Source organism: Onychostruthus taczanowskii, unplaced genomic scaffold (genome assembly GCF_017590055.1).
Source record: "Onychostruthus taczanowskii isolate IOZ18803 unplaced genomic scaffold, ASM1759005v1 scaffold74, whole genome shotgun sequence".
Taxonomy (NCBI): Eukaryota; Metazoa; Chordata; class Aves; order Passeriformes; family Passeridae; genus Onychostruthus; species Onychostruthus taczanowskii.
In genome coordinates this window covers 3808506-3836497 of record NW_024505229.1, presented here as the reverse complement: position 1 = coordinate 3836497, position 27992 = coordinate 3808506, and the positions used below count along the sequence as shown (strand labels likewise).

At 54.0% G+C, this 27992-nt stretch overlaps 1 protein-coding gene across 2 annotated transcripts; it reads right to left on the bottom strand.

The window, feature by feature from the left end:
- Nucleotides 1–227: 227 nt before the first annotated feature.
- ADORA1 (adenosine A1 receptor) lies at nucleotides 228–27034 on the bottom strand. 2 transcript variants are annotated; one of them, XM_041422666.1, is made up of 3 exons: nucleotides 26617–27034; nucleotides 25845–26227; nucleotides 228–1196 (listed from the first exon to the last, which is right to left on the bottom strand). In XM_041422666.1, the coding sequence occupies exons 2-3, from the start codon at nucleotides 26183–26185 to the stop codon at nucleotides 560–562; spliced, it is 978 nt and encodes a 325-aa protein (XP_041278600.1). In that variant the 5' UTR covers nucleotides 26186–26227; nucleotides 26617–27034; the 3' UTR covers nucleotides 228–559. The 2 variants fall into 2 exon arrangements, with proteins under 2 accessions (XP_041278600.1, XP_041278601.1); XM_041422667.1 differs by lacking the exon at nucleotides 26617–27034 and adding an exon at nucleotides 26384–26579.
- Between the last annotated feature and the right edge of the window lie 958 nt (nucleotides 27035–27992).

Sequence of the window (27992 nt, the reverse complement as noted above, 5' to 3'; positions counted from 1 at the left end):
TGGTTGCAGAGGGGAAATAAAGGGGTTTCAAACTTAATTTCTTCAGAAATCCCAGTGCCCTGGATTCTCCTGGTTCTTGGCATCTTCAGTCCCACAGGGCACCCCTTTGTCCCAGTGCAGGGGTACCCCCATGGCTCCACGGACAAGGGGCCAGAGCATGAGGTGCCCCCAGCACCACCAACACCATGGAGCTGAGGGTCTCCATCAATGGCAGGGCACCTCCTGTGTGGTTTGGATCACTGGACTTTATTTGCAGGAAGATAAACTGCGCATTTGTCTGTACAATTTCTCCTTAAATACTTGGCAATGCTTAAAAAATGAAAAACAAAAACAATCAGGGAGAAAAAATCCTAAACCAGAAAGGAACAGTGCAGGCTATAATATACAAACAGTACAATGCTTGTGAATAAATAACCCCCTGGGGTGACTGTGGGGACTGCAGGAGACTGCTGAACTCAGAACCCATCGGGTGCTTGCTGCCCCTTCCTGAGACAGCAGGAACAGTGTCCGGGTGGGGACTGGCTGGGCACAGATGCCCCTCTGTCCCCTCTCCCAGTTCCTAGTTGCCTGTCTCAGCTGTGGTGGTGCTGGTGGCATTTTTGTTGGTTTTGCAGCAGAAGTACTGGTTCCAGATCTGCAGGAAGGCTGTCCGGAACTTCTTGATGCGGAAGGCGTAGACGATGGGGTTCATGGCCGAGTTGCCGTGGGTGAGGAAGATGGCGATGTAGGTGAGGATGTGCGGGGTCTGGCAGGACGGGCAGAACAGGGTGATGCAGTTGAGGACATGCAGAGGCAGCCAGCTGAGTGCAAACAGGAAAAGAACCAGCGCCAAGGACTTGGCGATCTTCAGCTCCTTGCCGTAGTACTTCTGGGGGTCATTGGAGCTGGAGGACACCTTCTTGTTGAGCTGTTTGCGGATGAGGTTGAAGACCTCCAGGTAGATGAGCAGCATCAGCAGCAGGGGAGGCAGGACCCAGACAAAGAAGTTGAAGTACACCATGTACTCCATGCTGATGACTGTCTCAAACTGGCACGTGATGACAAACTCCGTGTGGCTGCTGTTCAGCTCCTGAGTCCTTCGCATCTTGTTGAGGTTGTTCCACCCAAACATGGGGGTAAGTCCCACCACAAAAGAGACTATCCAACAGCAGGCGATGGCCACAGCTGCCCGCCGTGGTGTCACCATGCTCTTATACCTGTGGGAGAGACAACAGCCACAGGAAGGAGTTAGACATGGGTGGGATGCTCTGCTTGGGGGTTGTGTAGCTCCAGGTGGAGTGGCAGTGGTGGGGTGGCAGTGCCCGTGCTGAGATAGGAGGATGTTCCTCCTTCCCTCCCCTGGAAGTGGGTAACAGCCTGTTCTGAAAATTGTGTTCACAACTGGTTTTCCTGTCTGTGTCCTGGGATGGCACAGACCCCAGATACAATCCATGAGCTCCGGGGGATGATGCCAAGCCAGGGAATGCATTAGCACCTGGAATGTGCCTGAGTGTCCAACCCTCATGACTTGGAGGGAGTTCATATGCTCTGGAGCCCAGCTCCCATCCAAGCACCTGCACCCAGAGCAGCAGGTCGCCCTCTCCTCCTGGCATGCACCAACCCCACCAGCTCACTGTCCCAGACAACTGCCCTGTGCCTGGGGAGAAAATCACCAGCAAAAGCATCCCCTGGGATGTTCTGGGATGGAGGAAGGATCTGCTGGTGCTAATGGACCCCTGGGGAAGCTTTGGGCACAGCCTGTTCCTCTCCTAATGCGCTTGGGTTGACGAAACCCTCTTTCTTGATGGGCTGAGGCCAGGGGCGGGAGGAGGAGGAGGAGGAGAGCTGTGCTCTGGCTAGGCTCTGCTCCCTCTCTGATGCCCCTGGGGAGCCACCAGGGCTGGGCTCATCTCTCCAGAGCTCTGCAAGCGGGAAGTGCAGTCTGCTGGATTGATTTTTCCCTTGGCTCTCCAGAAAGCTTTTCTTTGGAGGCTGAGAAGATTCTCAGCCCAAGAGTTATTGCTTTCCACCAAAGGGGATTGAATAAAGAGTGTTTTCCTGACTGTTTGCTGGGTCTCTCAGTGCTGCTGGTGTTAACCCAACCATGGGGACCATGTCGAGGTGGCTGGCAAACCTGGTTTCCCAGTCCTGCTGCTCAGAGCTCCCTATTGCAGGGCTGCAGCCTTTACCTGTGAAGGAAATTGATCATTTTGGGCCTTTTTTATACAGCCAAGGACCCAACCCACTCTCCCTTCTCAAGACCCCTCTCATGGGCAAGAAATCAAGGTGGGTGCTTGGAGTGTCACAGGCTGGAGGAGAGGACATCAGGCCCTATGAGTCCAGAGGGTCTCCAGAGCCATTGGTCCCTGACAGCTTTCCTGAATGAACCTCCTGTGCTCTGGGAAAAGCTTCACATCCTGGTGGCAGCCAGGTCCCGTGGGAAAGAGGTGACAGTGTGGGCAGCTGTTTCCGCTGAGAGCCAAGGCTGGCTTTGGAGGGTGATTTATTCCTTGTGGGGAGGACAGAGGGCAGGAGACCCTGAGAAAGGCTCAGGGCAGGGAGAACTGGGTCCCAGGGAGGGCAAGGGGTGGTGGGAAAGAAGCAACACTGGGGGTCAAGTGAAGGGAATGGCAAGGAGGGTCCAAGGGAGCGGGGGGTGGCAGACGGATGCCAGAGGCTCCCATGGGGCTGTGTGCTGACCCCTGCACCCCATGTCTGGTTGCAGGTCCTTGGTGGGGCTGATGTGCCCTCCAGCTCTGACACCCCACTGCCACCTTCCCAGGCTTGAACAGCTCAGGGAGTGACACCAGAAATAGCAGCACCATCCCCCTGCCCCAGCTCCTTCCCTCTTTGCAACCCCTGCAAGCTGTGCCCCACTGCTCACTCCTGGGGGTTTCTGCAGCCTTTTGCTGGACATGCTCCCACTCTGGGCACTCCCTGACCTGCAGAGCTGTGTGGGAGCCAATGCCCAACAGGCAAAGCTGCTGAAGAGCAGCGGTGTCATCACGGTCCCCAAACATAATCCCAGGGCTTGCAGCCACCACCCAGGCACAGAGTCCATCTTTCCTCACTGCACACCCATCTCTCTCCATGGTCCATATCCATCTTTACCCCTTGCTGCAGTGACTGGTCTGACACTGTTTGGGACAGGACCTGGCTCTCCCTGCTCCTGCCTTCACTTTAGCTTGAGGCTGTACCTGCAGAAGCAGCCAAGGGAAACCGTGACATCCTCCTCCAGCCTGTGTGTGACATGGTCACAGAAAAGTGGGTGAACCAAAAAACCCACAGAAAACAGCCACATTTTCTTCTTCAAGCAACAAGCCAAGGGCAGAGGCAGCTGCAGGAAATGTGCTCCCAGGGACCTGTTTCCACTGTCTCCATCAGCCCCACATGAAGAATGGCAAAAGCTGTAAAATTGCTCCAAGTTCCCTCTCCCTCCAGCTCACCAGGCCCATCCATCCACTGGAGCTCTCATGGAGCTGTCATGGGTCCCAGCTGGTCCAAAGGCCACAAGCCCAACTTCAATTCCTTTTACACTTTATTTTCCTTGGAGGTGTCCTAGGAATGCCTGGATGTGGCCCTCAGTGCTCTGGGCTGGATAACAAGGTGGGGATAGGTTACAGGTTGGAATTGATGACCTCAGAGGCCTTTTCCAACCTAATTGATTCCGTGAGTCTGTAAAGGGTGGAAATGCAAGATCCTACCTAATTCTCAATCCCCTGCCACATGGTGGGAGGACAGTTAGCAGAGGGACAGGGATAATGTTCCCAGCATTATTCTTGGTTATGCCATAAAGAAAATATTTTCTCATTTGTCTCATTTTGCATTAATATGATAGGGCTGGAGTTTGGGATGGTATGGGAGGCAGAAGCACTAGAAAATGCTGATAATGGCTCATAGTTAATAAATAATCTTATGATTCTCATCAGCACCAGAGCAATTACCAGCATCATTGCAATTTTATTACTGCTGTTATTTTTATTAACAGCTGTGACTAAAACATCCATGGTAATCATCACCGCCATCCTTATCCACTTTGGGTTTGTTTCCTCTGCCCATGGGGGTTTGAGCCTGACTATAATTGGTAGATGTTCCCCTTGCTCTCCCGGAGTGGTGGTTTTTCCACCATCCCTTCCCCACAGGGATGGGCATTGACCCAAGCCCTCCTGGATACAAAGTCTAGGAGAAAGACCCAATGACCATCCAGACTCATAATGAGATGGGATGGGCAGGAACAAAATTGCTTTTGAGGGTTTGTAAGATAACTCCAAGAGGTAAAATGGCAATTATTGGCAGAGCTGTTTGCTCCCCAGGGGAAGGGAATAGGTGATGGGTGGAGGTGGAGGCTGACAAATTGTCCCCAGGGGCTGCACAGAGATGAAAAGGAGAAAGGGAGCAGCTCTCCAGGGCAAGATGCTGTCTCCAGGAGAGGCTGAGGATGGAGCAGACACTGAGGCCCTTCTTCTCATGAAGGTCATAGGATCTTAGAATACTTTGGTAGGGAAGGGATTTAAATCCCATCTCCTTCCACCCCTGCCATGGGCAGGGACACCTTCCACTAGCCCAGATTGCTCCAAGCCCTGTCCAGCCTGGCCTTGGACACTTCCAGCCATGGAGCAGCCACAGCTGCTCTGGGCAACTTGTGTCAGGGTCTCACCACCCTCAGAGGGAGCAATTCCTTCCCAATATCCCATCTAACCCTGACTTCCAGCAGTGGGAAGCCATTCCCCCTTGTCCTGTCCCTCCAGAACTTTGTAATGGCCCCCTGGCCATCATTCTGAAGACACCATCCACCCTCCTTTCCCTTTGGTCCTCATTCCAAATGCAGTTCCCTAGTTGCAGACTAAATGCAACTTCTTCTGCCACATCTTGATGTGTCCAGACCTCTGCAGCCCTCTCTGCTGCAGCCCAGGGAGCCCAGCTCAGCCCAGGCCCTGCTCTGGGGGTGCCCAGCCGTGGGTGGCCAAAGGCTCTGTGACCATTTCAGATATTAGGGCATGTCTGAAAGACATGGAGAACAGAGCATTCACCTGGAGAACAGAGCATTCACCTGGAGAACAGAGAATTCACCTGGAGAACAGAGCTTTCATTGCTTTCATTAATTTCACCTTTGCCTTGGGGTCTGTCCCCAAGAAAGAGATGAGGGCTCATTTCAAATATCCCAACCCAGAGGTCAATCCAAACACAACACTCACCAAACATCTCTTGTTTTGTTTGAAAGAGCTTCAAAGGCTCTAGGCCTGGTTTGAATAAAATGTGAAGGTTTTTAGCAGTTCTGTGATTAGTTTTTCTGTCCACAAAACACTTGCTGTTGTCCAGCCAGTGCCAAGATGTAGCTTTGCTGGTCTTTGCTCTGGAGAGTTTATTGCAGTGCAATTCCTGGGAAATTAATTCACTAATGAAGACAGACCATCACTAATGAAAAGAATCTGGAGCCTACGTGGCAGGGAGAAAGGAGGCCAAGCTGACATGAAGCTCATCTGCACGATGAACACAACAAGAAAAAGCTGCCAGACCATGTCCTGATCTAATTGAAAGTCTCTAGACAAAAGTGCTTTGGTCTCAGAGGATTTGGATTCCTGCTCCTTTCTCCTGGCTATATCTTCCCTTCAGATCTTTCAGTGTCTCGGAGGCTGCTGGGTGGGAAAACTCAGATTGTTGGTGTTCAAAGCTGCTCCAAAATGAGAGCCTGAGAAATGCAAAGTGGTGTCTGGGTTCTGCAAGGGTGAGGTCAGCCACAGCTCAGGGCTGGGACAAGGGGGTCCCTGGGTAATCACACAAAGTGGGAAGTGCTGCAGCAGGAACTCTGATCGTAGAGCCTTTGTCAGTATGGTCCTGGAAGTGAAAGGTTGGTCCTTCTTCACAGAATCACAGAATGGTAGCAAATGTGGGTTTGTGGCCACAGGTGGGTGTGTCACCATGTGAGTGGTGGCCTTGGGAGGCATAGAGGTCAACCAATATTAGTCAAAGCTGGTATTTGGATGGACATTACAGCTTGTTCCTACAAATGCTTGGAATGGAGAAATGGTCCTATCAGCACCCCCTTAGGATACATGGGGGGCTGTCCTGATCCCCAAATCCCAGACTGATTGCTTGTCAAAACCCAGCTGGCAAGTAAAGGCATTAAAAAATGGTCTGGTCTTTCAGGCAAGCAAGAAGAGCACATCCAGCAAGGACACTGGTGTTTGTTGGTGCTGGAGCCCCTGTCCTGCACCATAGTAGCCCAGCAGTCTCCATTAGCACAGCATTTCCAGCCTGACACCTTTATCCTACCACAGAGCCTCTTCCCAGGCCTCCAAAGGGATCTGGAGGACCCTGTGTGTGTCCCTTCCCAGCATCTCTGGCTGGTTGGTTGTGGGAATTCACAAAATTAGAGGGTTTTGGGAAAGCTGCAAAAGGCAGGCATCAGAGACAGCAGAACTGCAATTAGAGCTAAGCAGTAGCCATAAAATAAGTTAGCAGAAAAATTATGTAAAAAGTAGAAAAGTAAGGACAAATAGAACAATGGTCTGTGTATTAACGCTTGTCTAGAATAATCCCTAAGCTACAGAAAAGTCTATCTAGTGAGATGTTAGGAAGTTCTAACCTTAATAATGCAGTTCTGTGCATTGTGTTTGAAGGCTTACAAACAGGTATTGTATTTGAAATAAGCAAGCATTGTTTTAACCAAAGGTACGTGTGCTTATAGTGGTTGGATAGAACTACTGTCAACGTGCTTTTGCTTTGTGTGATTGGTCAAAAAACTTTAATAAAGTAAGTTGTAACATTAAGTTCTTGGTCTGCTGCCTGGGATGTGAGCTGATGGCATCTTCCCACTGTCATAACCATGTAATGAGAGTGATGCTGGAAAATAAAACAGCTCAAGACATGTTCCTAGCAGTCCTGTCCCGTTTGTGATTTGTACATAGCCCCCGGCCGGCGATAAATGGTGCTCCTCAGTGAGGAAGATTGTTAGACTTGAAAAATAAAAAAGAAGATCATGGACAATTCAGTTGCCGGAGGCCCAGGCTGTTAACAGGAGAAATGGATCATCCCCTTCGGATCATCTCCTTCGTTGTCTGTAGCCAATGTCTTTGTAAGTAATAAGTAGCAACTTTAGGGGCTCCTGGGCAATGGTATGGGAAATCATTTATCTAAAACAGAATAGGACATTTTTCACCTCTTGAGACAATTTTACAGGATAAAGGATGTTCAGACATCTCAAAACATGAACTGAAAAACCTAATAATCTGGGGAAAAGCAAATACTCAAAATATAGACTGCTTTTACCTTTGATTTTTAGGACCAGATAAGCTGGAGAATTTATAAACTAGTCTCTCTCAAAAAAGAAGAGACGTTGGTCAAACTAATGCCTGTCTCCAGAACTTTAATGGAGAGTTTTAAACAGAATGATTGTAATAGAGACTTTCTCGAACACCAAAACAGAACACCTGGTTCTGAGACTTTAATTTCAAGTGGTGCTGGGTCTTCGTCCTCTTCCGGGGAGATCTTGGGTTTTTTTCGGGGCTCCTTCCCTTCTCCTGGCATATCTGAGGTTTCTCCAGGCAGTGTGGACAGCACCCAGATCCCCAGGAAGGGGCAATCAGATCCGCTTCCAGCTTCGTTCGCGTCCTCTGTTTCTTCTGGGATTCCCTGCATCGCTGGTGCCACAACCGGGCATCCTCCCATTCCTCCCTGGAATCATCCACCCCCGGATTTCCCAGGAAAGCACTGGGGATTTTCGTTGTGTTCTGAGAATTTGGAGGGTCAAGGGTCGTGTTCTGAAGAAGTTGGGAGTCAAGTGGGTCCGGGAGATGAGAGTCTGGGGAGGCTTTGCAAAACGGGAGCTGCTGTTTCTGTGCCCTGATCCTCTTCCAAACAAGCTGCGGTCGCATTTTGTTCTGAAGTTGTGCCTGCGGTGGGGACTGCCGAGGGGGGCTCTGGATCCGCTCTGCCTGGCCGAGGGGCCGTGAAAGTCACCCCTGCCACAGTTTCCCCTTCCCGGGAAGTCACCCCCTTGGATCGGGCTCAGGCACGCAGATTGCTTTGCAGTTCTGAGAATTCTTTTCATATAGATTCCTCCCCCAGGCCTCTTCCAGGGTTTTCGCTGCTTTTGGTTCCCCAGCCTCCGGTTACAGCTGGTGGGGGGCTTTGGATTTGTCTTTGCCTGCGGGCAGCGGGCAGGGGGCGGACACAGGCAGCAGGCAGGGGTCGAGCAGGGCCAGGATGGCTCTGCCCAGAAAGATGCATGGGGTGGAGGCGGCAGAGCTCAGGAAAGCTTCTGTAGAGACACAGACAGACCACTTAGAGGCCTTGAAGCCTGTCTCATTTGCTGCTGGGGGGGAAAACAGCATGTCAAGATCACAGCTTAGAGCTGAGAGTTTTCCAGCTGTATCCCTGTGGGCAAGGATATGGTGTGAAACCTGTAACAGCTCATTGGGAAGTGTCACAAATACAAATTCGGGATCTGCAGCACGAAAGCAGCCCAATTTGTATGATTCTAATAAAAACCAATTTAGTGAATTGAGACGTGATTTATCAGGCTCTGGCTTTCTTCCTGTAACCAATACCACACATTCCTCGGCCACTACCTCCAGCAGTGGAGGAGTTGTTAGGGATGTGGAGCCACTTCCCAGGGCTCCAAAGGGACCTGGAGGAGCTGGTGTGTGTACCTTCCCAGCATCTCTGGCTGGTTGGTCTGCAAGAGATTTGAGCTGTGGGAGAAACCTAAGAAGTGCCAGCAGATCCCTGGGACAAGAGGGAGTGGGAAACACGGTGGGAGGGGACAGGCCAGGTGGTCAGGACACGGAATCCTGGCCTCAGACTCTGCCTTGGGGACCTGATTTAAAAGGAGTTGAGGAGGAAAATCTCTTCCTGGTACCTCACCCATGTCTGTCTGCTCAGGGTGAGGGACAGCTGGACGAGGACAACGATCACTTTCCTACAGGTGTCACTTTTGGAGGGTTCCCAGGGCAGGAGAGGCACCAATGGCAACAGGCAACAGGCACCTTTTGCCCACCACTCACAGGAATGGGGCTGCATCCCAATCCTCCACCTGGAACCTCTCTGGCAACCACTGAGCCCAGGTCAGGGCTACCCTGCTCCCATTACCTCCAGCTGCCCCAGTCTGGAGCTGGCACTGGCACAGCCCAGGGGGCCATGGGCGTCTGGTGCTCCCTGGGCCACGTGCTGCAAGGAGAGGAGGGCGTAAGAGGTCCAAAGGCAAGAAGGAGTCCAGGAATGGATGTTCCCCATGACTGCTGTGTCCTCCCACCCACACCTCTGTCCCTGTGTGCTCTGAGCTGTGATTCCAGAGGTCGTGGCTGTCACTGGAGCACTCTTGGCTGTTACTCAGCCCTGCAGGGCACCCAGGCCCAGCTAGGACCACCCCACTGAGAGACAGGGAAGGACTTTCTCACTGTATGATGTCTTTCCTGCTTGGCCTGCTCTGGGAGCAGCTGGCACCTTCCTACACTGGCAGCTCAGCCCACATGTGGTGAACTGGAGCTGCAGCCACTCCTGCCTCCCCAGAGAGGACCTGGGCATGAGAAGTGTCTCCTTTGAGGATCTCTGCTCCCAAAACACTTTGGGTGTCCTCCACTGCAGCACAAGGAGATGGTTCCACACCAGGAGGCTTCTTGATGCAAACCTCCCCCAAAGCCACCAGGAGAAACCCCAAAAGCATGGGAAAGGGTGGATGTGTGCATCCCACTGCTGACCATCCTGCTCTGTCTGTGTTCAGGGTTTGGTTTTACCATCCCAAAAAGGTGTAGGAATCATTCTGCAACAAGTGCCTGCAAAGCACAAACAACTCCGGCTGGGCAAAGCGTCTAGCAAGATCTCTGGATGTTTGCAATCACCTCTAATATCCAGTAATTCTCTAATGGATGTGGGCAAGGAGAACAAATTCATGCTGCCAAAATTGACTGGTCCCCACACACCAAAACGTGGAGTCCCCAGGTCTTTGGTGAGGGCTTCATTCAGTGGTGGGAGAAGCTGGAGCTGGTCACAGTTCCAGCAAATGGCAAGAGAACAGCACAAAAAGGGGATTTTGTGCTTTGAGCTTTGTCAGAGAAGGTTGTGGAGAGACCTGGAACATTTGTAGATGTCCTGGGCTCCAAACAGTGACTGGGGAAATGCTGCTGCCTTGGTGTGGGTTCAGCCTTGATGTGGGCCCAGCCTGCCCTGACACATCTCTCAGGACCTTGGAGGCATCCTGGAATCCTTGAGGACTGCAGAAGGATGTGGGCACATCCAAAATCAGTCCAAGGGACACAAACATCCCCACAAGAAGCTGAGGAAATAAGGTAGGAAAGAGCTTTATGTGCTGAAATGGTTGGAAGTGGGAATGATGACTCCATGGGGCAGCCTGGCCATGCCAGGTTATCTTCAGCCCAGACTGGCAGTACCAAAAGGAAGGTCCATCGGGGATGTCCATCCAGATGGTGGTCAGGGGTGTGGGAAAAGGGGACCTCCCCAGCTCCAGCAGTGCTCATATCAATACAGAGCCACATCCCCCCAACTCTGCCACTCCCCTGATACCACCAGTCTCAGTAGGACCAAAACTCCAAGCACAGCACACCCCAGAGATCAGCCCACCCTGAGCTTGGCACCTCCTGTGTGGGCATCACCCAGAGCCTCAGGAGGCTTCCCTGCTCCCCCATACCCCCACACATCCCCAGAGTGCCCAGTTGGTTCTGAGCTAAACCTGCCATATTTCAGGTTCCAGTGACAGGATTACATCTTTTCCTGCAGAGCCAAGGACACTTACCCTATCACACCCCTGGTCCCTGGGAGCTGGGAGCAGCCACAACATCCCACCAGGCTGGCTGAGCTCCCCACACCCCCTCCTGGGACAGCTCCCGGCCTTGCTGGGATCCACACCTCCCTCTGGGTGTTTGTGCCGCTGCACTGCCCCGGCTCTGGCAGTGAGTCACAGCCTTTGGGAACAAACCACAGGCTTCCAGTAACTGCAGAGCTTCTTTCAGATCCCTTGCCCAGCTGTCCTCAGCTCAGAGGTGCGGGGTGAGTAACCACAGCGGTCCCAGCCAGACCAGCTCCGACAGCTCCCCTGGGGTATCCCAGCGGCTCCCACCGTGACCACGTGCTGCAGGGGAAGGGGGAGCACGGGATGGCTGAAAATCTCTGCGAGGGAGGATGGAAAGCACAGAGAGCTCACACTGAAGCATCCTTCCTTCAGGTCCTGCCCTGGTGTGGAGGAGATGCGTCTGCTGTCCAAGGAAGGTGAAGGAGTGCGAGTCACCCACTCTGCTCAGAGAGGATTTTCCTACATCCTCCAGCAGCACCCCTCACCCCAACAGCAAATACCAATACTTTCTGCTCAGAAAACAAATCTTGTTTCCAAACTGAGCTTGGTTTTCAGCCTGAGGCTGCACCCTGATGTGGACTCTGTCACTGCACAAGCAGATTCTCAGCAAGGACCACTCACCCCGTGCTCAGCCCCTCATCCCAAATGTGTTTGTGGAGGTTAAGCAGGGAGCTGGGATGCCCAGGCCATCCAATGCCTGAGGGAAATGACAATTGAGTTTGTGTCTATGAGTGAGCACTACCCTCCAATCCCAGACAGACCCTTCATGCCCAAAAAAAGATCCATGAGACCCCTGGTGCCAGGGGCAGCACCAAGTCCTTCCAAGGGTGCTGAGTGGGTGACCCTGCTCTGGCCCTATCACCCTCCTGCTGCCGTGTGACAGTGTGAGGGTGCACCCCATGGCCCTGGTCAGTGGGGCACAAGTCCCACTGAGCCATAATTTTGCACCCAGGCAGCTCTGGGGCTCCCTCCCAGCTCTACCATGTGTGGTCAGGGCCCTCCAGGACCCCTGAATTTTCCTGAATTTCTGGCTTCTTCATCCAGGACCCTGAGGTAGGTAGGAGGGAAGTGATTTAACACTATTGGCAATGGCTGCAAAATCATGAAACGACCTGCAGAATCTCAGAGCTGGTGATGTTCTCTGAAAAAAATGTGATGTTCTTGTCTTTTGGCTGCTGCTTTCAGGCAACAACATTTAGAGCAAAGCAAAGTGTGAGAAATGGTGCTTTAAAAAAAAAAAAAAAAAAGAAGAAGAAGAAGCAGAAGCTGAGATTCTTTTATAGACCCAGGAATTTGGGAATGAGGACACACAGAGAAGGACAGCTTGGTCCCCAAGAGATGGGGGTAAGGTTGTGAAAGCTGCTGGACAGTGTGATGAGCACCATGGACTTGTCTCTGGTGCTGCTCCTGTGCAATATATTTCCTGGACATTTTCAGTGTCTGAACAGCTTTTTGTCAAAAATAGGGATTTGTTGTGTGAGCCTTGGAGTGTGGCTCCCACACAACTGCACCACAGGGATGAGCCCCCTCTGCTATGGGAGCAACCCCACCTCCAGCAGAAGACAATTTCAGGTGGAGCCACTCAACCCCATGTGCATCTCTCTGGTGAGGCTGGATGGGGCTTGGAGCAACCTGGTCTAGGGGAGGTGACCCTGCCCATGGCAGGGGATGGAACAGCATGAGCTTTTTGGCCCCTTCCCACCTAAACCATTCCATGATTCTTTGACAGTGCTGGATGGTTTCTCACCCAGAGCTGTGGTAGGATATCAACCTGCTTGGCCAGGAGTCTCAGGTCATCTTCCCTTCCATGCTGGGCCATCACCCTGTGGACCTGGCCACTTCCAGGGGTGCCACACAACAGCCCTGCCCCTGCCATAGCAATTAGCCAGGAGCTGATTGTCCAGACCCAATTCAGCAGAGTATCTGTGTGATTGGACAAGCGAGGGTGAGGTATTCCCTGAGCACAAAGGAGAAGGGATGAAAGGTGGTTTTTGCAAATCTTCAGTGCAAATCCAGGGCTTGGCTGGATAAAAGCAGTGGGTTTTTAATTATTGCTTGTATTGCATTTGATTTTTCTATGCACTGAATATTTTGGCTCTTTATGCAAAAGAACCTCTTTGAAATGAGGCCTCTGAAAGTCAGCCCTCAACATTTAGAAGGGAGGGGAAAGAGGGGAGGACAAAGAAAGAAAGTAGCTCTAAACCCCACTTTAAATGCCAAATGCGACAAATGTGGCTCTGAGAAAAGGAAATGGGACAGCAGATATAAAGTACCTGATATGACTGGACTCCCAAAGCCTCTGTGGCTCTGAGTCCATCCCACAAAACACTGAGCTGCAGAGGGAAAACAGCTGTGCTGGGAGGGAGGTGCCAGCCGAGGAAGTGCCCGGTGCCACCACCCTTCCCTGCCTGTCACCACCACACTGCTACGCAAAGGCCAGCTGGGTCTCCAGGGGATAGCCCCAGCCAGGGGGGTCTGGAAAGCATCAAAAGCCATTAAAAGGTAGGAGCACATCAGGGACCCCAAGGAGAAGGGAAGTGAGGGGGGTCTTGGGTGCTGCTGTTGTTGTTGTATTTGCATTCAAGAGGACATTGAGATCTGCTCCCCAGATACATGGGAGGCAGGAAACTGGAGATAGAATCTTGATTAAGAAGCACCAAGAAAGCCTCAGAGCAGGGCTGAGGTGGGTCTTTATCTCTCCAATGCAGAAGGACGCATCATAAAAAACGAGATATCCTAAATTACAGTTGGAACAAGAGATTGGTATTGGCTGCCTTTTAATTTCTTGAGTTTTACACTTCTCTTGCTAACCTGACTCCTGATTTTGCAGTCAACAACTAAACTCCTCATTTCCTTAGGCTGCAACTTGTTATTGGATCAGGATCCTCATAGCACAATTTGTCACTGCAAAGGGAACATTTCCTTTCTTGCACTTAACCCAGTTCGAAGATTAGGACATTCAAGACTGAAAAATTGGCTGGAGGTTCCCAAAACGAGGGAGGTTGTTTTCTCCACCCAATGCCTAGAGGAGAATTAGCAGTGCTGATGAGATCTACTGTTTCTAAACCTCAGAGGACACAGTAACCCAAAACAACCAGTCCAGCACCTTCTGTCCAATGCATATTTCCCCTGATTAAGAGATCAATTTCAAATGCAAAAGCAGCTGGATTCATTTAAGGTTCTTTAATGAGTTGGTTATTTGTAGTTTCAACTGGTGGAAATCATTTTGGAGGTACCAATTTGGGCTATAGTTGGCTTCCAACTTCTGTCCAAACACAACTCCCCACAAAGTTTAAGCAAAACCTGTGTAATTACCCCCTCCACACACCATGAAGATGGAAGAAGTAATGATCAGAGGGCATGTGTCTAAAGCCATTGAGTTGTTTATCTTGGAAGGAGACTGAACAGTGAATCCATATCTCAGTCAGTCAAATGAAATACCAATTTGGAACTGAAGGCTCCATTTAACACCACAATTAAATGTTCCCTCACCTCTGAGAATCTGTCACCAGGAAAACAAATAAAAAGTGCAAATGCAAAGCAAACCTGAAGTTTATTTGCACTCTGTTTTCTCATTTAGATTAAAAGATTATTTATTTCCTTGGAAGAGAACTGAGGGGCCTTGCTCCCTGGGAGGAAGCAGCTCAGCATTTCCATCAGGATGGTGGAGAGATCTGAGACCCAAGATCAGGTATTGCAGTGAAATGCCTCAGCTGGGCCTAAATTACAGCCTGTGCATGTTCCTAATTACTCTGGTCTTAATTCCAGCAAGGAACAATGGGCAGACACAGCCAGAGGCTGCCAAGGCAGCCTGGCTGGCTCAGGCCACGGAGATGAGGGACACATGGACCAGGCAGGATGGAGGTCATGGATGTGCTCCAAGGGCTGGAGCTCCTCTGCTCTGGGGCCAGGCTGGGAAAGCTGGAGGTGTTCACCTAGAGAAGAGAAGGCTCTGGGGAGATCTCAGAGCCCCTTCCAGTGCCTGAAGGGGCCCTAAGAGAACTGAAGAGGGACTTGGGACAAGGGGTGGAAGGACAGGATATGGCGGGGTGAAGGGTGAATGGCTTTTTACTGCCAGAGGGCAGGTTTAGATTGGATACTGGGAAAGAATTTTTCCCTGTGAGGGTGGGGAGGCCCTGACACAGGTTGCCCAGAGAAGCTGTGGCTGCCCCATGCCTCTAAGTGTCCAGGACAGAGGCTGGATGGGACTTGGAGCAGCCTGGGATAGTGGAAGGTGTCATGGCAGGGGGGGGGACTGGGTGAGCTTTGAGGTCCCTTCCCACCCAAATGTGTCTTGGGTTCTGGCACTCTATGAAATGCATTTCCCTCTCCCTGAGACTCAGCAGAGCCAGGGCTGCCTGTGGGTGGGGAGCAGAGCTGGAATGTGGAAGATCCCCACAAGACCCCCTCATGTATGGATCACACAGAGGGTGGAATGATCTTTAAGGACCCTTCCAATCCAAACCATTCTAGGATTCCATGATCTCCTGGACAAAAGGGGTGTCAGTGACTGTTCCATCCTCAACCCAAGAAAATTTGACCACAGCATCTCCTGGATTCTGGGATTCCAGGTTTTCTGCTATTGGAGCACTTTCAGCTCCTCAGAGCAGAAAAACCTCATTGAGCCCATAAAGAACCTGTGTCCCAGCAGTGCTGAATGTGGGGAATGAGCTCCCTGAAATTACACCCATCTGAGCTGCACCCATGCTGGCTCTGCTCAGGCTTTGCCAGGTCCATCTGGAGGCAGGCTGAGCCCTTGGCTCTCCCAGTCGGGAGCACTCAGTGGAGAATGGAACCTTCACACCGAGAGATATGAGTGTTTCATTTGTGTATTCCACAGGTGAAGTCACTGAGTGTTGTTACCAGAGCAGAAAAAAAAAAAAAAGAGGAATAATTTAATCTGTAGGACTGTGGTAATTCTGGCACGTCTGAGACAGCATTTCTCAGCATCGGCCCCTTGCTGTTGTCAGAAAGAGCATCACTCCCTGTGTGAACAGATGGGGAGGCTGAGTTGCAGAGGGGAGCTGTGATCTGCCAAGATGGACCAGTCTGAATGAGAAAACATCCCTGGTGCCAGGAGCTGACACTTCCCTTCTTTGAAAGAAGCCAAAGAAAATCATCCCCATCTCTGGTTGCAGGCAGAGAAATGGCCTGGAGAGGGTAGATAAACTGTTGTGGCAGCAATGTCCTGACCTGTGCCTTCCTTAGAGGAGTGATGGAGAGGTGATACTGCCATCCCAGGCAGGGGGTGGGACGGGGGATGTCATTTCTGTGTCCCCAGAGTCCTGCTGGGCTGGCACCTGGGATCTGTGTGCAAGAGGACCAGGGCTGGTGCCAGGGACAGCACAGAGGGAAGCTGGCAAGGGACACGCAGGAAAGAGGCTGGGGAAGAAATCTCTTGTCCTCCTCCAGCTCTTTTTTGTGATCAGAGGCTTTGGTACCTGAAAAAAACCCAACCAAACCACCCAAGACAGAGACAGCTGCTGGTCATAGTTGCCTGCTCAGTTCTGGGGGGCACAGCCCAAGCAAGGAAGGGATGAGGGAACAATGGGAAATGCAGTGAGAGGGAGGGTGAGGGTGCAGAGGGGAGGCATTGGGTCCCAAACTGCAGAGAAGGGCAAACCCAGATGCCCCAAATCTTTCCAGTATCTGATCCTGCTCTGCACCTCCCTACATCACCAAATGCGGGCCTTCCTCCCCTATTTGTCCCCATTGCCCACCAGCCCACAGGACTCTGTGAGGAGGAGGATTTCATCTTTCAGGGTTATTTCATCCTATCTCACTGGTGGCAACACCAGTGATGTCTCCCCTTCCACCTGCCCTGCCCATCCAGCCACCCTTGGGAATGGCACCTCCATGCAGGGCCAGGGGTGCTGTGGGAGTGCTCAGCTCATTGCTATTCTGCAAGCCAGCCCGCTGGCTCTGTGGGCTTTTTGTGCCTGCCTTAGAGAGCATCAATTGTTCTTTCTTGCCACTGGGCACCCCAGGCAGGAGCCAGCCCCAGCAGCTGGGTGGCTGCACTTCCAGAGCAGGAACTCCCTGCTAGGAGCCCAGGCAGCCTCTGGGACAGCACCTTTCCCATTCCATGGCCTTGAGAGTTTGGGTCACCCTGGGTGAGAGGTGTCCCAAAAGGAGGGACACTCCCTTGGGACACTCCTCCCAACCCACTGGCAGCCCCAGAGGTGGGCTCTGCTGCTGTGCCCACCCTGCTGCTTTGGCAGGATCACTGTGAAAAATAATCTAATGCTGTTCCTATCAGCTCAGCTCAGCTGTGCTGGCTGTCATTTCCCCAGGCTGAGACAGTACTGTTGTCCCCAAGGGCATGAGCCTCTCAAGCTGTCCCTATCCCTCCCAGGAGTCTCTTGCTCCTGTGGTCTCCTCCATGCTTCATGTCCTGCTGTCTTGCAGAGACCACAACTCTCCCTGAGCTGTGTCTGGGCTTTCCTCACACCCCTGTGGGCAAGATCCTTCAGGGCTTTTCCCTGTCCTTCCAGACAGAGATTTTCTTCCAGCCCATCAGTTCCTGTCCAGTCTGAAATGACTCCAGTGTGTGTCACAATGAAACTCACCTCCCAGGTTCTTTCACTGTGGTACCTCCCACACATTTTCCTTTTTCCATCCTTCTTTGTGTTGCTGTGACCTTTCTCTCCACCCCAGGACACAGACCTGCCAATGCACTACTATGCCCCCTTGGAAGAGCCATTCCCTGCTGTCAGGCTGATTTCAAGCACAGTCATTTGGATGCAGGAGCTCCACTGTCCCCATCCCTGATCCTTTGTCCATCCCTGCCTGTTCTGCCTTGGAGACCCATGGATCTGCATGTCCCAGGCCACCCAGACAGGTCCCCTCAGAGCAGATCCCCATGGCTAACAGTCGCTGGTGTTGGGTACAAGCTGCTCTGAGCTGTGCCAGACAGGAGATTTCACTGGGTCTGGCCTCACAGGGGTCCCTCCAGATCCAAGTTTGGAAGTGGAGGCTGCTGAGCTTTGTCCCAGATGTCTCCCACCTGATCTCATGGCCAAAATCCCCTTCCTGGCCAATAGAGCCAATCTGGCCCTTTTATGACACAGTTAAACTTATTCTGACACCACAAATGGACTAAAAAACCCTGGTGTGATTGACCTGGGGGTGTGAGAGGAGCTGAGGGTGCTTTGGCTGTTGGTGGCCACATGGGACATATCCAACAATAGCAAGACAAGGCCACATGCCTGTGCCAAGGGCTGGGCAAGGGCACGGAGACCAGCCCAGACCCCAGAGCCGGTCAGGGGGAAAGGCTCCAGGCCAAGAGGAGCATCTGAGCCCCTCTGCACCCCCAGCCTGCATCCCAGAGTGGTGTCTGAGCTTCTCCCTGTGAGTCACTTATTCCTGCTCTGCCACCTGCTCTGGCTGACGTGAAGGTAAGACCAGAGGTGGGACTGGCTTGGTAAAGGTCAGGTGATGATGGCACCTCCCCTGGATGGAGTCACATTCCTACATCTCGGGCGTGGGGGAAGACCTGGGACCCCATCAAAGGGCTCCTGCATGCCCTGAGCCAGCTCAGCACAGAGCACGGTGAGCTGGGCCTGACTCAGCCCAGCACCCAGCCTGCAGGGCCGGGCGGGGCTGGCGCGGGCCAGGGCAGCTGAATCAGCAGCTCTTGCTTTGGCAGAGCCTCCTTCCTGGGGTGTTTGCCTTGTCTCCGTGCCAGCAGCTGTACAGGGCCCTCAGACTCGCAGCCCAGGGGGACATCACTGCCACCTCCACCAAGCCAGTGCCCTGGGGCACAGCCCAGTCACTCCAGGAAAGGAAAACTGTGTCCTGGAAGTGTGACAGCGTGTCTGGGTGTTCCCAGGCACTTCTGGAGCCCTGCAGCTCATCCACAGGTCTGTACCCTGGACACAGGAGCATCTCTCAGCTCCAGTGAGAGCCCTGCTGTCTGTCCCACCTTGCTTGGGTGATCTTGGATGTGGGTGCTCCTCACCTTCCACTTGATGGGGACCTCATGGACCCTCTCTGCTGCCATTGGATGAGGGAACACAGTCCGGCTGTGTCCCCCCAGCTTGGCAGAGTAGATCCTCTTGAATTGATGGTACCACACCTGAACCATGGTCATGGAGGTAGCAGAGCCTTCCTAGGTTCCATCCACACATCCCCACCTGGCTTGGTGTCTGCTCCCTGTAGGACGAGTTCATGGAGAGCCATAGAATCACAGAATCCCAGAGTGCTTTGGGTGGGAAGAGACCTTAAAGCTCATCCCATCCCACCCCCTGCCATGGGCAGGGACACCTTCCACTATCCCTGATTGCTCCAAGCCCTGTCCAACCTGGCCATGGACACTTCCAGGCATGGGGCAGCCACAGCTGCTCTGGGCAGCCTGTGCCAGGGCCTCATCACCCTGACAGGGAAGAATTCCTTCCCAGTATTGAACATAAATTTCTGTTTTTTCAGTTTGATCCCATTGCTCCTTGTCCTGTCCTACAGCTGAGCCAACCTGGCCCATTGAAGACACATTCAGTCTATTTTAATACTACAAATGGCTACAAACCCATGCTGTGGTGCTCCCTGGGCTGTGAAAGAGAACCAATTTAATTTCATGGGATTACTCCTGCAGCAATCAGCAGGGCTGGGACTGGATCCTGGAGGAGCCTGGCTCCAGAGCCCTGGGCACCATCATGGCAGGACTCCAGTGCAGGAACAGAGAGGCCATGTTGTCCCAGCAAATCTCAGCTTCCACACCTTCCCTGTTCCCAGCCTCCATCCCTCACCTGTGAGATCACCCTGAGTCAGCTATGGTGCAGCTTAGTGCCTCAGTTTCCCCACAGGCAGATGTGCCCTTGCTGGGAACATGCCCTCAAATTTACTGGTGAGACATTGCCAATTCCTTACCCTGAAAAACAATAGAAATAGGTAAAAAGCCCAATAAAAACATTCCCAGAGCAGGGGTTTGGGGCGCAGCAGCAGGAAGGAGTAGGTTTTCATTCACGGCCCTGCAGCACAGCCCTGGCAGACGTGAGCTCTGTTAAGGGACAGATGTGACACTCTACTGGGGTCAGAGCGATTACCCGGCACAGGGACCACACCTCACCCTACTGGGACACGCAAGGACCGGGAGGGGACAGGGTCCTGCTGCTCGGGAAGCCCATACAGGGTCTTTTGAGGCCATTCACTTCCTCTTGCCCTTTCAATTCAGAGAATTTGTGAATAACTCTGAATATCAGGCTCCGAGCATCCCCACACAGGATTCAGGGCTCTCCTCCCCCTCCCTCTCCTCTACTGGGAATGGAGCATCCCACACTCAGCCCCTCACTGCATCCCAAGTGCACACCCCCAAGCCCCAGGATTTTTCCTGCCATTCCAGGAGCTGGGAATGCTGCAGGCAGCCCCACTTGCCTTCCTGCAGCCGCACGGCAGTGTCTGGAGCTTTTGGGAGTGACCTGATTTTGCGTCTGCCAGCGAAGATCTCGTGGCACTGCTGCAGCAGCTGTGTGAGCTCTCAGTGAGCCTAATCCAGACATCCCCTCACTGAGGAAAGAGCCCTCGTGGCTTTGATCCCTGACTTAGCCTGTTATGGCTGAAAATTATTCTGTGGGTCAGAGAGTAGGGCTGAAAACCAGCTCACCTGAGTATTTACAGGTCTTTAGCAGGATCTCAAACCAACATAACCTGCTGGTAAATCCCTGCCTATCTCAAGGGCTTAGGGATTTTGGTGATACTGGAATTGATCTCCTGGTGCTGCACTGGCACAGCTCATCCGTGCAGCCGGATCTGGCTGGAGCAGAGCTTGGTAGGAAATGCTGGCTCTGATGTAGCACCCACATGCTGAGCTGGTGCAGTGTGCTGGAAACTGTGTCTTGGAAACAGCCTCAAGTCTGCAGAAACCTCCCTGGACTGTAATTCCTGCATTTTAATCTCCATCCTTGGTTCAGAACTGCCCGTTCCATAGAATTAAAGTCTCCACAGATCACTCTTACTTGCCAAAAATATACCTTGAGGATGGCAGCGAGGGAAGAAACAAAAGAGGTGGCTGCAAAGACCTACCAGTCCCTGAAATTCCTCCAGGTTAGGGAAAATGAATGTATTCTCCTTGGAAAGGAAATGTGCTTTCTCAGGGACTGGGCCTGTATGGATGGATGGCATCTTTTCACTGACTAGTGGAGGTCAAAAGAAAATAGATGAGCTCCAGGCTGAGAGCTCCGAGTCACCTGGATGCTTTTGCAATTCCTCCAAATGTAAAACAGGCCTTGGAAGAGCTGTGGTTTGGCTTGTTCTCCGGCCTGGCCGGACAGGAAGGTTTCCTGGCACTAAGTGTTGAGAGTGCTGGAAAGATGACCCATGGGCCCTTAGATGTTTTGGGAGCTGGGAATTTGTACCTAATCATCCCAACGTTCTCCTCCTCGCCCATCCCATGGCAGCGGGTGCCCATCGCTCCCCTCCATGAACTCTTGGTGGAGGAGTCTTGGAATGGTTTGGTTGGAAGAGACTTAGAAGTCCACCTCATTCCACTCATGGGCAGGGACACCTTTCACTATCCCAGGCTGCTCCAAGCCCTGTCCAACCTGGCCTTGGACACTTCCAGGGATGGTGCAACCACAGCTTCTCTGGGACACCTGGAATGGGGAAAAGCCACCTCAGATGTGTCCTGCTCCAGCACCCAGCTGGCTGAGGGCAAAAAGACTTCCCAGGCCTACCATGACCTAGTCCTAGCTGGCCCCATGCCTGTGGCCCTTGGCAGGACTGGAGAGAAGGGGAAAGAGCACTACAATCCCAGGAAGAGCCTGAGCTCAGGCAGGAGCCTGGAAAACAGGGAGTCCAGGGGAGAAGCTTCCCCCTTCCCCCTCCTTGTCCATGTCCATCCAGGAGCTCACAGGTCCCCTGCACATCCCCCTCACTTCCTGCCTTGCAGGCACTGCAGTCCAGGGCTGAGGGATGTTCCTGCCATCCCTGAGCTGTTTATCTCATTCCAGACAGGGCACTCTTGAACCACCAGACAAGGCCAGCACTGTCTACAGAGCCACCCCCTGACACTGCTTCTTTTACCTGGGCTCTCCTCCTGCTGCCCTCCAGCCTCCTGACCCCCATTTCCTGGAGAGTTCCAACCATTCTGATCTAACTTTCATGGCTCTGCAGCCTCACAGGTGTGCAGTTCAAACCTTCAGCAACACCAAAGGCAGCTCTCCCTGGCGGGATGCTCCTTGGGATGCTGCAGGGTGGGAAGGGCAGGGCTGGGAGGATACCCCAGTGCTTAGGCCCAGGCACAGAGGGTGGAGGTCCTGCCTGCGGACAGAGAGACTCCAACACGAGGGCTCCTGCAAACATCAGATTCCTGCAGATTTTCCCTTCCCGGCACGTTTCAAAGTGTTTGGGGCGAGGTCACAAAGTGAGGACCCCCAGGGACATTCCAAGATAGGCTTGGGCTGCATCCACACGTTCAGCATCCCCAGCCAAGGAGTGGTTTGGCACATCCCAAGGACAGCAACTCCTTTTGCTATGGCCCTTTCCAAAAGGTCCAAAACACGTCTGAGAGCAGATACAGGGCCCCTGAGGCAGCAGAGGCTGGTGCTGAAGAAGCTGCATGTCACCAAACATCCCTCCAGGTCCATCTCCTCCAGCATCCTGACTCCACCGGGATGCTGAGGGGCCGGTTCCTGCCAGACACCCCCAGCTGGCTGCTTCCCCTCCCTTTGAACTCGTTTCATGTTCCCCAAGCACGGCTGTGAGAGGGAAGTTTGGGCTGGGCTGAGGGACCCCGCTGTGCCCGGATGGGGGGGACACAGGCTGGGGGTCCTGCCTGGCTGCCGGGCAGAGAGGAAGGATGTGAGAGGGGAGGGGGAGTTTTCCACCAGCAAATCTATTTTAGGTGGTTTCCAGCTGTTCCTGTGGGGGCTGGGAAGTGGGGGACCCTCTGCTCTAGCCTGCTCAGCCCAAGCGATACTCCTTCATCCCTCCAAAATCAAGGCAAGGCCGCTTGTGGGGGAGGCAGCATCACTCAGGGCCCAGCAGCCAGGAGGGATCTTACCCAGGGGTTGGAGCAAATGGAGAGGGTTTGGTGGGATATCCCAGTCCCTTGACCATGCTGGGTGAAGAAGGAAGAACAGGAGGTGCCAACTCAAATCCAAGCAAGACCCCTCTTCATCTGAAAATATCTGCCTTCACCTTGCAGGGGTGGCCCACATCCCTCTGTGCTTCTGTGTCCATGGGAAGTTGCCACTGGAGCAATGCAGCATTGGATGCTGCTTTGGCATCTCCCACTGCCATGTAGAGACATCCTAAATGTCTCAGGGCACCATTTTTTCCAGGAAAAATCCACTCCTGGGGATACCAAGTTCCCAAACTCGCAGCCCAAGGGCAGGGTGTCCATGGGGAGCCTGGAGCTGGAACCAGGCTGCCATGCACCATGTTCCCCATTCCCTGCCATTCTTCCCTGTGAGGAAGGCACAGGTTGCCCAGAGAAGCTGTGGCTGCCCCATCCCTGAAGGAGTCCAAGGCCAGGCTGGAAGGGGCTTGGAGCAACCTGGGACAGTGGAAGGTGTTCCAGCCTGTGGCAGGGTAAGGTCCCTTCACACACAAACCTTTCAGGGATTCTGTGATTCTGTGAAATGCATTTCCCTCTCCCTGAGCCTCAGCAGCACCAGGGCTGCCTGTGGGTGGGGGGCAGGGCTGGAATGTTGGGGATGCCCACAAGATCCCCCCCCAGCCTCATGTGGGTCACACTGGTGAGGATCCACCCTGTGCCAGGCTCATCTGAGGAATCTTGTTGGCACAGGAATGGGCTGCAGTGAGCACACTGTCCATGCCTGTGCTGCAGGGGCTGCCCTGCTCAGTGTCCTGGCTGCCCTAGGGATGAGCCTGAGGCAGATATTCCCCACGTGCCTCCCCACCTGCCTGCAAATCTCTGCTCAGGTCTGGCTGCCATCATTGCCTGTGGCCCTCCAGGGATGCTTGGAGCTCTCCCAGAGCTCTCCCAGCACAGTGGCCACACATGTTTCCCCAGGGCCCTGAGTCCTGCCAGGTGCTCCAGGCTCATCACCCACTTTGCCATCACTGGGTTCAGTGTCATGCTCAGGAACGACACCACAAGAGCCATGAGCACTGCAAAAATGCTGTCACTCTCATCCTTAGCATCCTGCAACAGACTGGGAGAAACTGAGGCATTTCAGATTCAGGAAATATTCCTTAGCGGTGTTTCCTGTCCTTTGTGCTATATACAGGGCACTACATCTCCTAAAATCTCCACGTGTACCAACTGCCAGGAATTCATGAAGTTGGAGGATCTCTAAGGCTGGGAAAGACCTCTCAGATACTTGAGTGCATCTATTACGTTGATGAGGTTACAAAGCTTTTCAATATTAATATAGGCTTTGAAAAGACAGAGGAAAATCTCCTGCTGCTGAGTGCTTGGGGACACAATGGGATCACAAAATTCAGGGTGGAAATTGCATAAGAAAAAACCACCCAAACTATGTACAGCATCATATTAATATTAATATTGCTTCCAGGAAAGCTCCTGGGATCAGGACAGGAATCTCCCCTGAAAGGCCCATCTGATGCTCAGAGGCAGACAAGGAGTTAAAAATGGACTGGTTTGTTAGGAAAATGCCTGACAGGCTGTGCTGCTCTTGTGGAGCCGCAGAACTCCCACACCAGAGCCTTCCCCACACGCAGGGGATGTGCGAAGCCCAAAAAAGCTCCAAGAGCAGTGACAGGGTGGGAATCACTCTGGTGACACCGGCGGGCTGGGAGACAGGGATTGGGAAAATCACACCTAGGGAGGAAGTCGGGAACAGTCTGTGAAGATCATGTGTGGCAAGGAGGAGGTGGGCAGGGATTGTGGATTTATCCTGGGCCCCCTCCTCTGTCTTACACTCCTTCTCCTCTCCACCTCTGCTGGTGGTGGCTGCGGCAAAAGCCCAAAGGAACAATCTCGGGCCTGATCCCATGGATCTGGGAACACCAAGCACTCTAGAGCAGTCAGGTGATCCCCAACACTCCTGGGGTGCCTTCTGTCCCTGTCTCCCTGTATGGGAAGGCAATTCCTGCCCCAGGAAGGGTTCTACACCTGCTGGGATGTAGAACACAACCAGCACAAGGGGGTTGGTGCCTTTCTGGGGTGTTTGTGCTGATGAAGGGTCTGGGACCCCTCCAGCAAACTGCCTCTACTGCTAAGGGGTAATGGGGTGACACGAATGCTCAGCTGGGTTGGGCTGTTTTCCAGCAATACTCCCACATCCAGACCCTTGCAGAGCCTGGCAAAGGCATCCTCACAGAGCGAGGGGCACTCACAGCGAGGGGCTGAGCCTGGCTCTGCTTGGGGACACTGGGATCAGGTGTCGTGTCCCCTTCTAGTCCCACTCACAGCCCCCGGTACCACCATGGCACCCCAGAAATGCTTCCCCAAACCAGCACGGCCCCGGTGGGAAGGGAGTGGGTCATAAAGGGTTAACTATCTCCTCCTGGAGCGGCAGAGTTCGAATAAAGTGCTCAAATAAAGTGTCCCTCTCCTTTACGCCATGAGGCACTTGCCCTGGGCTTGGAATGGCAACAGATACAGAAGGGGCAAAACGGGGAAAGGAGTTATTTGTGGGGCACCCCATAGCAGAGGTCTGTCCTGGGTGAAGCTACCCCATGAAATGTGCCAGGCTGTCATCTCTGGTTCCTCAAACTGCCAAATCTGTGTCCCATAGCAAGCCAACCCTGTGCTCGCCATGGCAAGGAAAAAGCTGGGGTGAAAGGCAAACCTGTCATCTGCTTTCCTCCTGGAGCACCCAGCTGGGACTGTCCTGTGTGTGGGGACACACTTTGTCCTTGCCATGAGCATCCCGTGGCTGTCCCTCACTGCCAGCTAGCTGCCACAATGTGATCTCTGCCTGCACACCCAGCACCCCCTGAGCCCCCAAAAGAAGCTGCTGGAGGCTCCAGGACACCCCCCTGCCCAGCCTGCCCTGGTTGCTGCTGCAGCCAGATGTATCTGGGATGGCAGCGTGGAGGAAAGTCTTTTCTCCCAGTGTTTCTCCAAGAATTTGGGGTTTCCTCACTCCCTTATAACATCCACAGCAGAGCCGGTTCTGACGCCTTTTCCTACCTGACAGGGATCTTCACCCGCAGGTACCGATCCACGGCGATGGCCAGAAGTGCCAGGATGGAGCTCTCTGTGAGGATAAGGACGGGACAGGCCACCATGAGGCAGGTGTAAAACTCCGTCTGGGGTCCGATGTTGATGATAATGGCCAGGGGGATGACCAGAGCCCCCACGGCTACGTCGGCCACGGCCAGCGAGACGATGAAGCAAAAGGTGGCATCCCGCAGTGCCTGGTTCATCTTCACAGCCCAGATGACCAGGATATTGCCCGGCACGGACACCAAAGCGATGAGCACTTCGATGGAGATGTAGGCAGCCTGGAAGGCTGAGATGGGGTGTGCCATGATGCTCCGGTCCGCCCTGCTCCCGTGGGGGTCCTCGGTCACCTGCAAACGCACAGGGAGGCGGTGAGAGAATGGCATCGCTGACTGAGCTGCGAGCGGGATGGAGCCTGTGCGAGGGGGTGGGAAAAACCCCTCTCCCGTCTGTGCCATCCGCCGGGGCTCCGGGCCCCCCGCCCCCCGAGCTCATCCTGCACCCACCTCCGTCCCGCAGCGCGACCGCTCCCGGCGCTGAAGAGGGAGCGGGAGCCGCCGGTCAGTCCTGGGAGAGCGGCAGAGCCCCCCGCCCCCCGGGCCGCCCCGGGGCCCTCTGTCGGAGCCTTTCGGGGCTCCCTCTGTCCCCTCGCTGGATCCCCTCCCTGCTCTCCGCTGTTTCCTGCAGTCACCCGAGTCCCGAGTCCCGGCAGCCGCCGCCCGGCCCCGACCCCTCTCACCTTGTCCTGCAAACACAGGGCTCGTTTCGGGGTGCTCTCACCCCCAGAGAGCCAGCGCTGTCTCCCCCCAGGGCAAGGCGGGGCTCATGCCGGGGGCGGCCGGGGGGACCCTGCGGCCGCCGGGGACCGGGCTGGCCGCGGCCGCCGGGGCTGCGCTCGGTCCCCGGTGCCCGACACCGCTCGGCTCCCGCAGGCGCTGCCCCCTCCCCGCCGGAGCCGAAGCATCACATGGTGCCGCCTTCCAGCCTTTAAAGAGCGACTGACCCGATTCGGGGCTCGCCGGCACCGGGAAGGACCGGGGGAGGGGGTGCGAGGGGGCCGGGCGGAGGCGGCCGGACCGGGTGGAGCGGGGAGAGGCGGCAGCGGGGGGAGCAGCGGAGCCAGACCCAGCCCCAACGCTGCCGCCACCAGTCGGGCTCCGGATTTAACGCCAAAACCGGTTTTTGAGGTCGGGTGTGAGCAGAGGATCGGGACGGGAGGGGAAGGGCGGAGGCAGAGCCTGAGCTGGGGTGGGCGACGGCCCGGCCCGTCCCCGGCACGGGCAGCGCCGCTCGGGGCTGTGCTCCAGGACGGCGTCGGGACCGCAAGTCAGACCCGAACGGCCTCAAGAAGCTCTGGTGCTCACCTGGGCTCTGGCTGGCACTGCCTCACTCAAAATCACTGCTGGGGTGGGCGGGGAGCGAGACCCCGAAAGCGCTCTGCATCCTCCGAACTGCACCCGCCGGGCTGGGGAGGGGCTGTGTCCCTGCGGCAGGGGAAGGGTCTGTCCACACAAGGCGGCCCCGAACTGCTGCTGAGACTGGACCAGACACTCTTTAAGGTTCTAGGAGAAGTTTGGGGGAATATGGTCAACTTCCAGTTCCCCTCTCCGAGCCAGGCAGTACAGCGAGAATGGGTCTGCGGGCTCGATCTCACTGATGGAGTTGAACCCCCCACTCCCTCCAGGGACCTCCGGATGTGCGCCAGGCACCTGCAAAGCTCATCTTACATAAATCACTTCCCAGGAGTGTGGCTGGTTTATCCAAATGCTGCAAGGAATAGACCTCAGACATGGGGCAAGGGGTCTCTCCCAACCCCCATCTGCACCTCTCCCAGTCCTTTCTCCCTCCTTTAGAGAGACCCGGGACTGGAGTTGTTCCCTGTTCTGCTCTGCTTTGTGAGAGATGTCCCAACCCTTGGATCTGCCCCTTGGGGCTGCCCCTCATCCCTCTCTTCATCAGAGACTGCACACCCCACAGCAGGGATGGAATCAGCTGTGGGACCATCCCAATCCAGGGCTGATTTTCCATCAGCTGCTGTCCCATGGGGTGCCTGCTCTCCTCCTTGGGCAAGTGGCCAGCAAAGAGCTGGGGGTCCCAGCCTCCTAGGACTGTCTG

What these genes read in the sequence shown, in the direction of transcription:
- ADORA1 (XM_041422666.1), bottom strand. Translation starts at nt 26,185, where the DNA reads ATGGCACACCCCATCTCAGCCTTCCAGGCTGCCTACATCTCCATCGAA. An exon ending in CGGGTGAAGATCCCTGTCAG is followed by an intron (nt 1,197 to 25,844) that starts GTAGGAAAAGGC and finishes TCTCTCCCACAG; the next exon opens with GTATAAGAGCATGGTGACAC.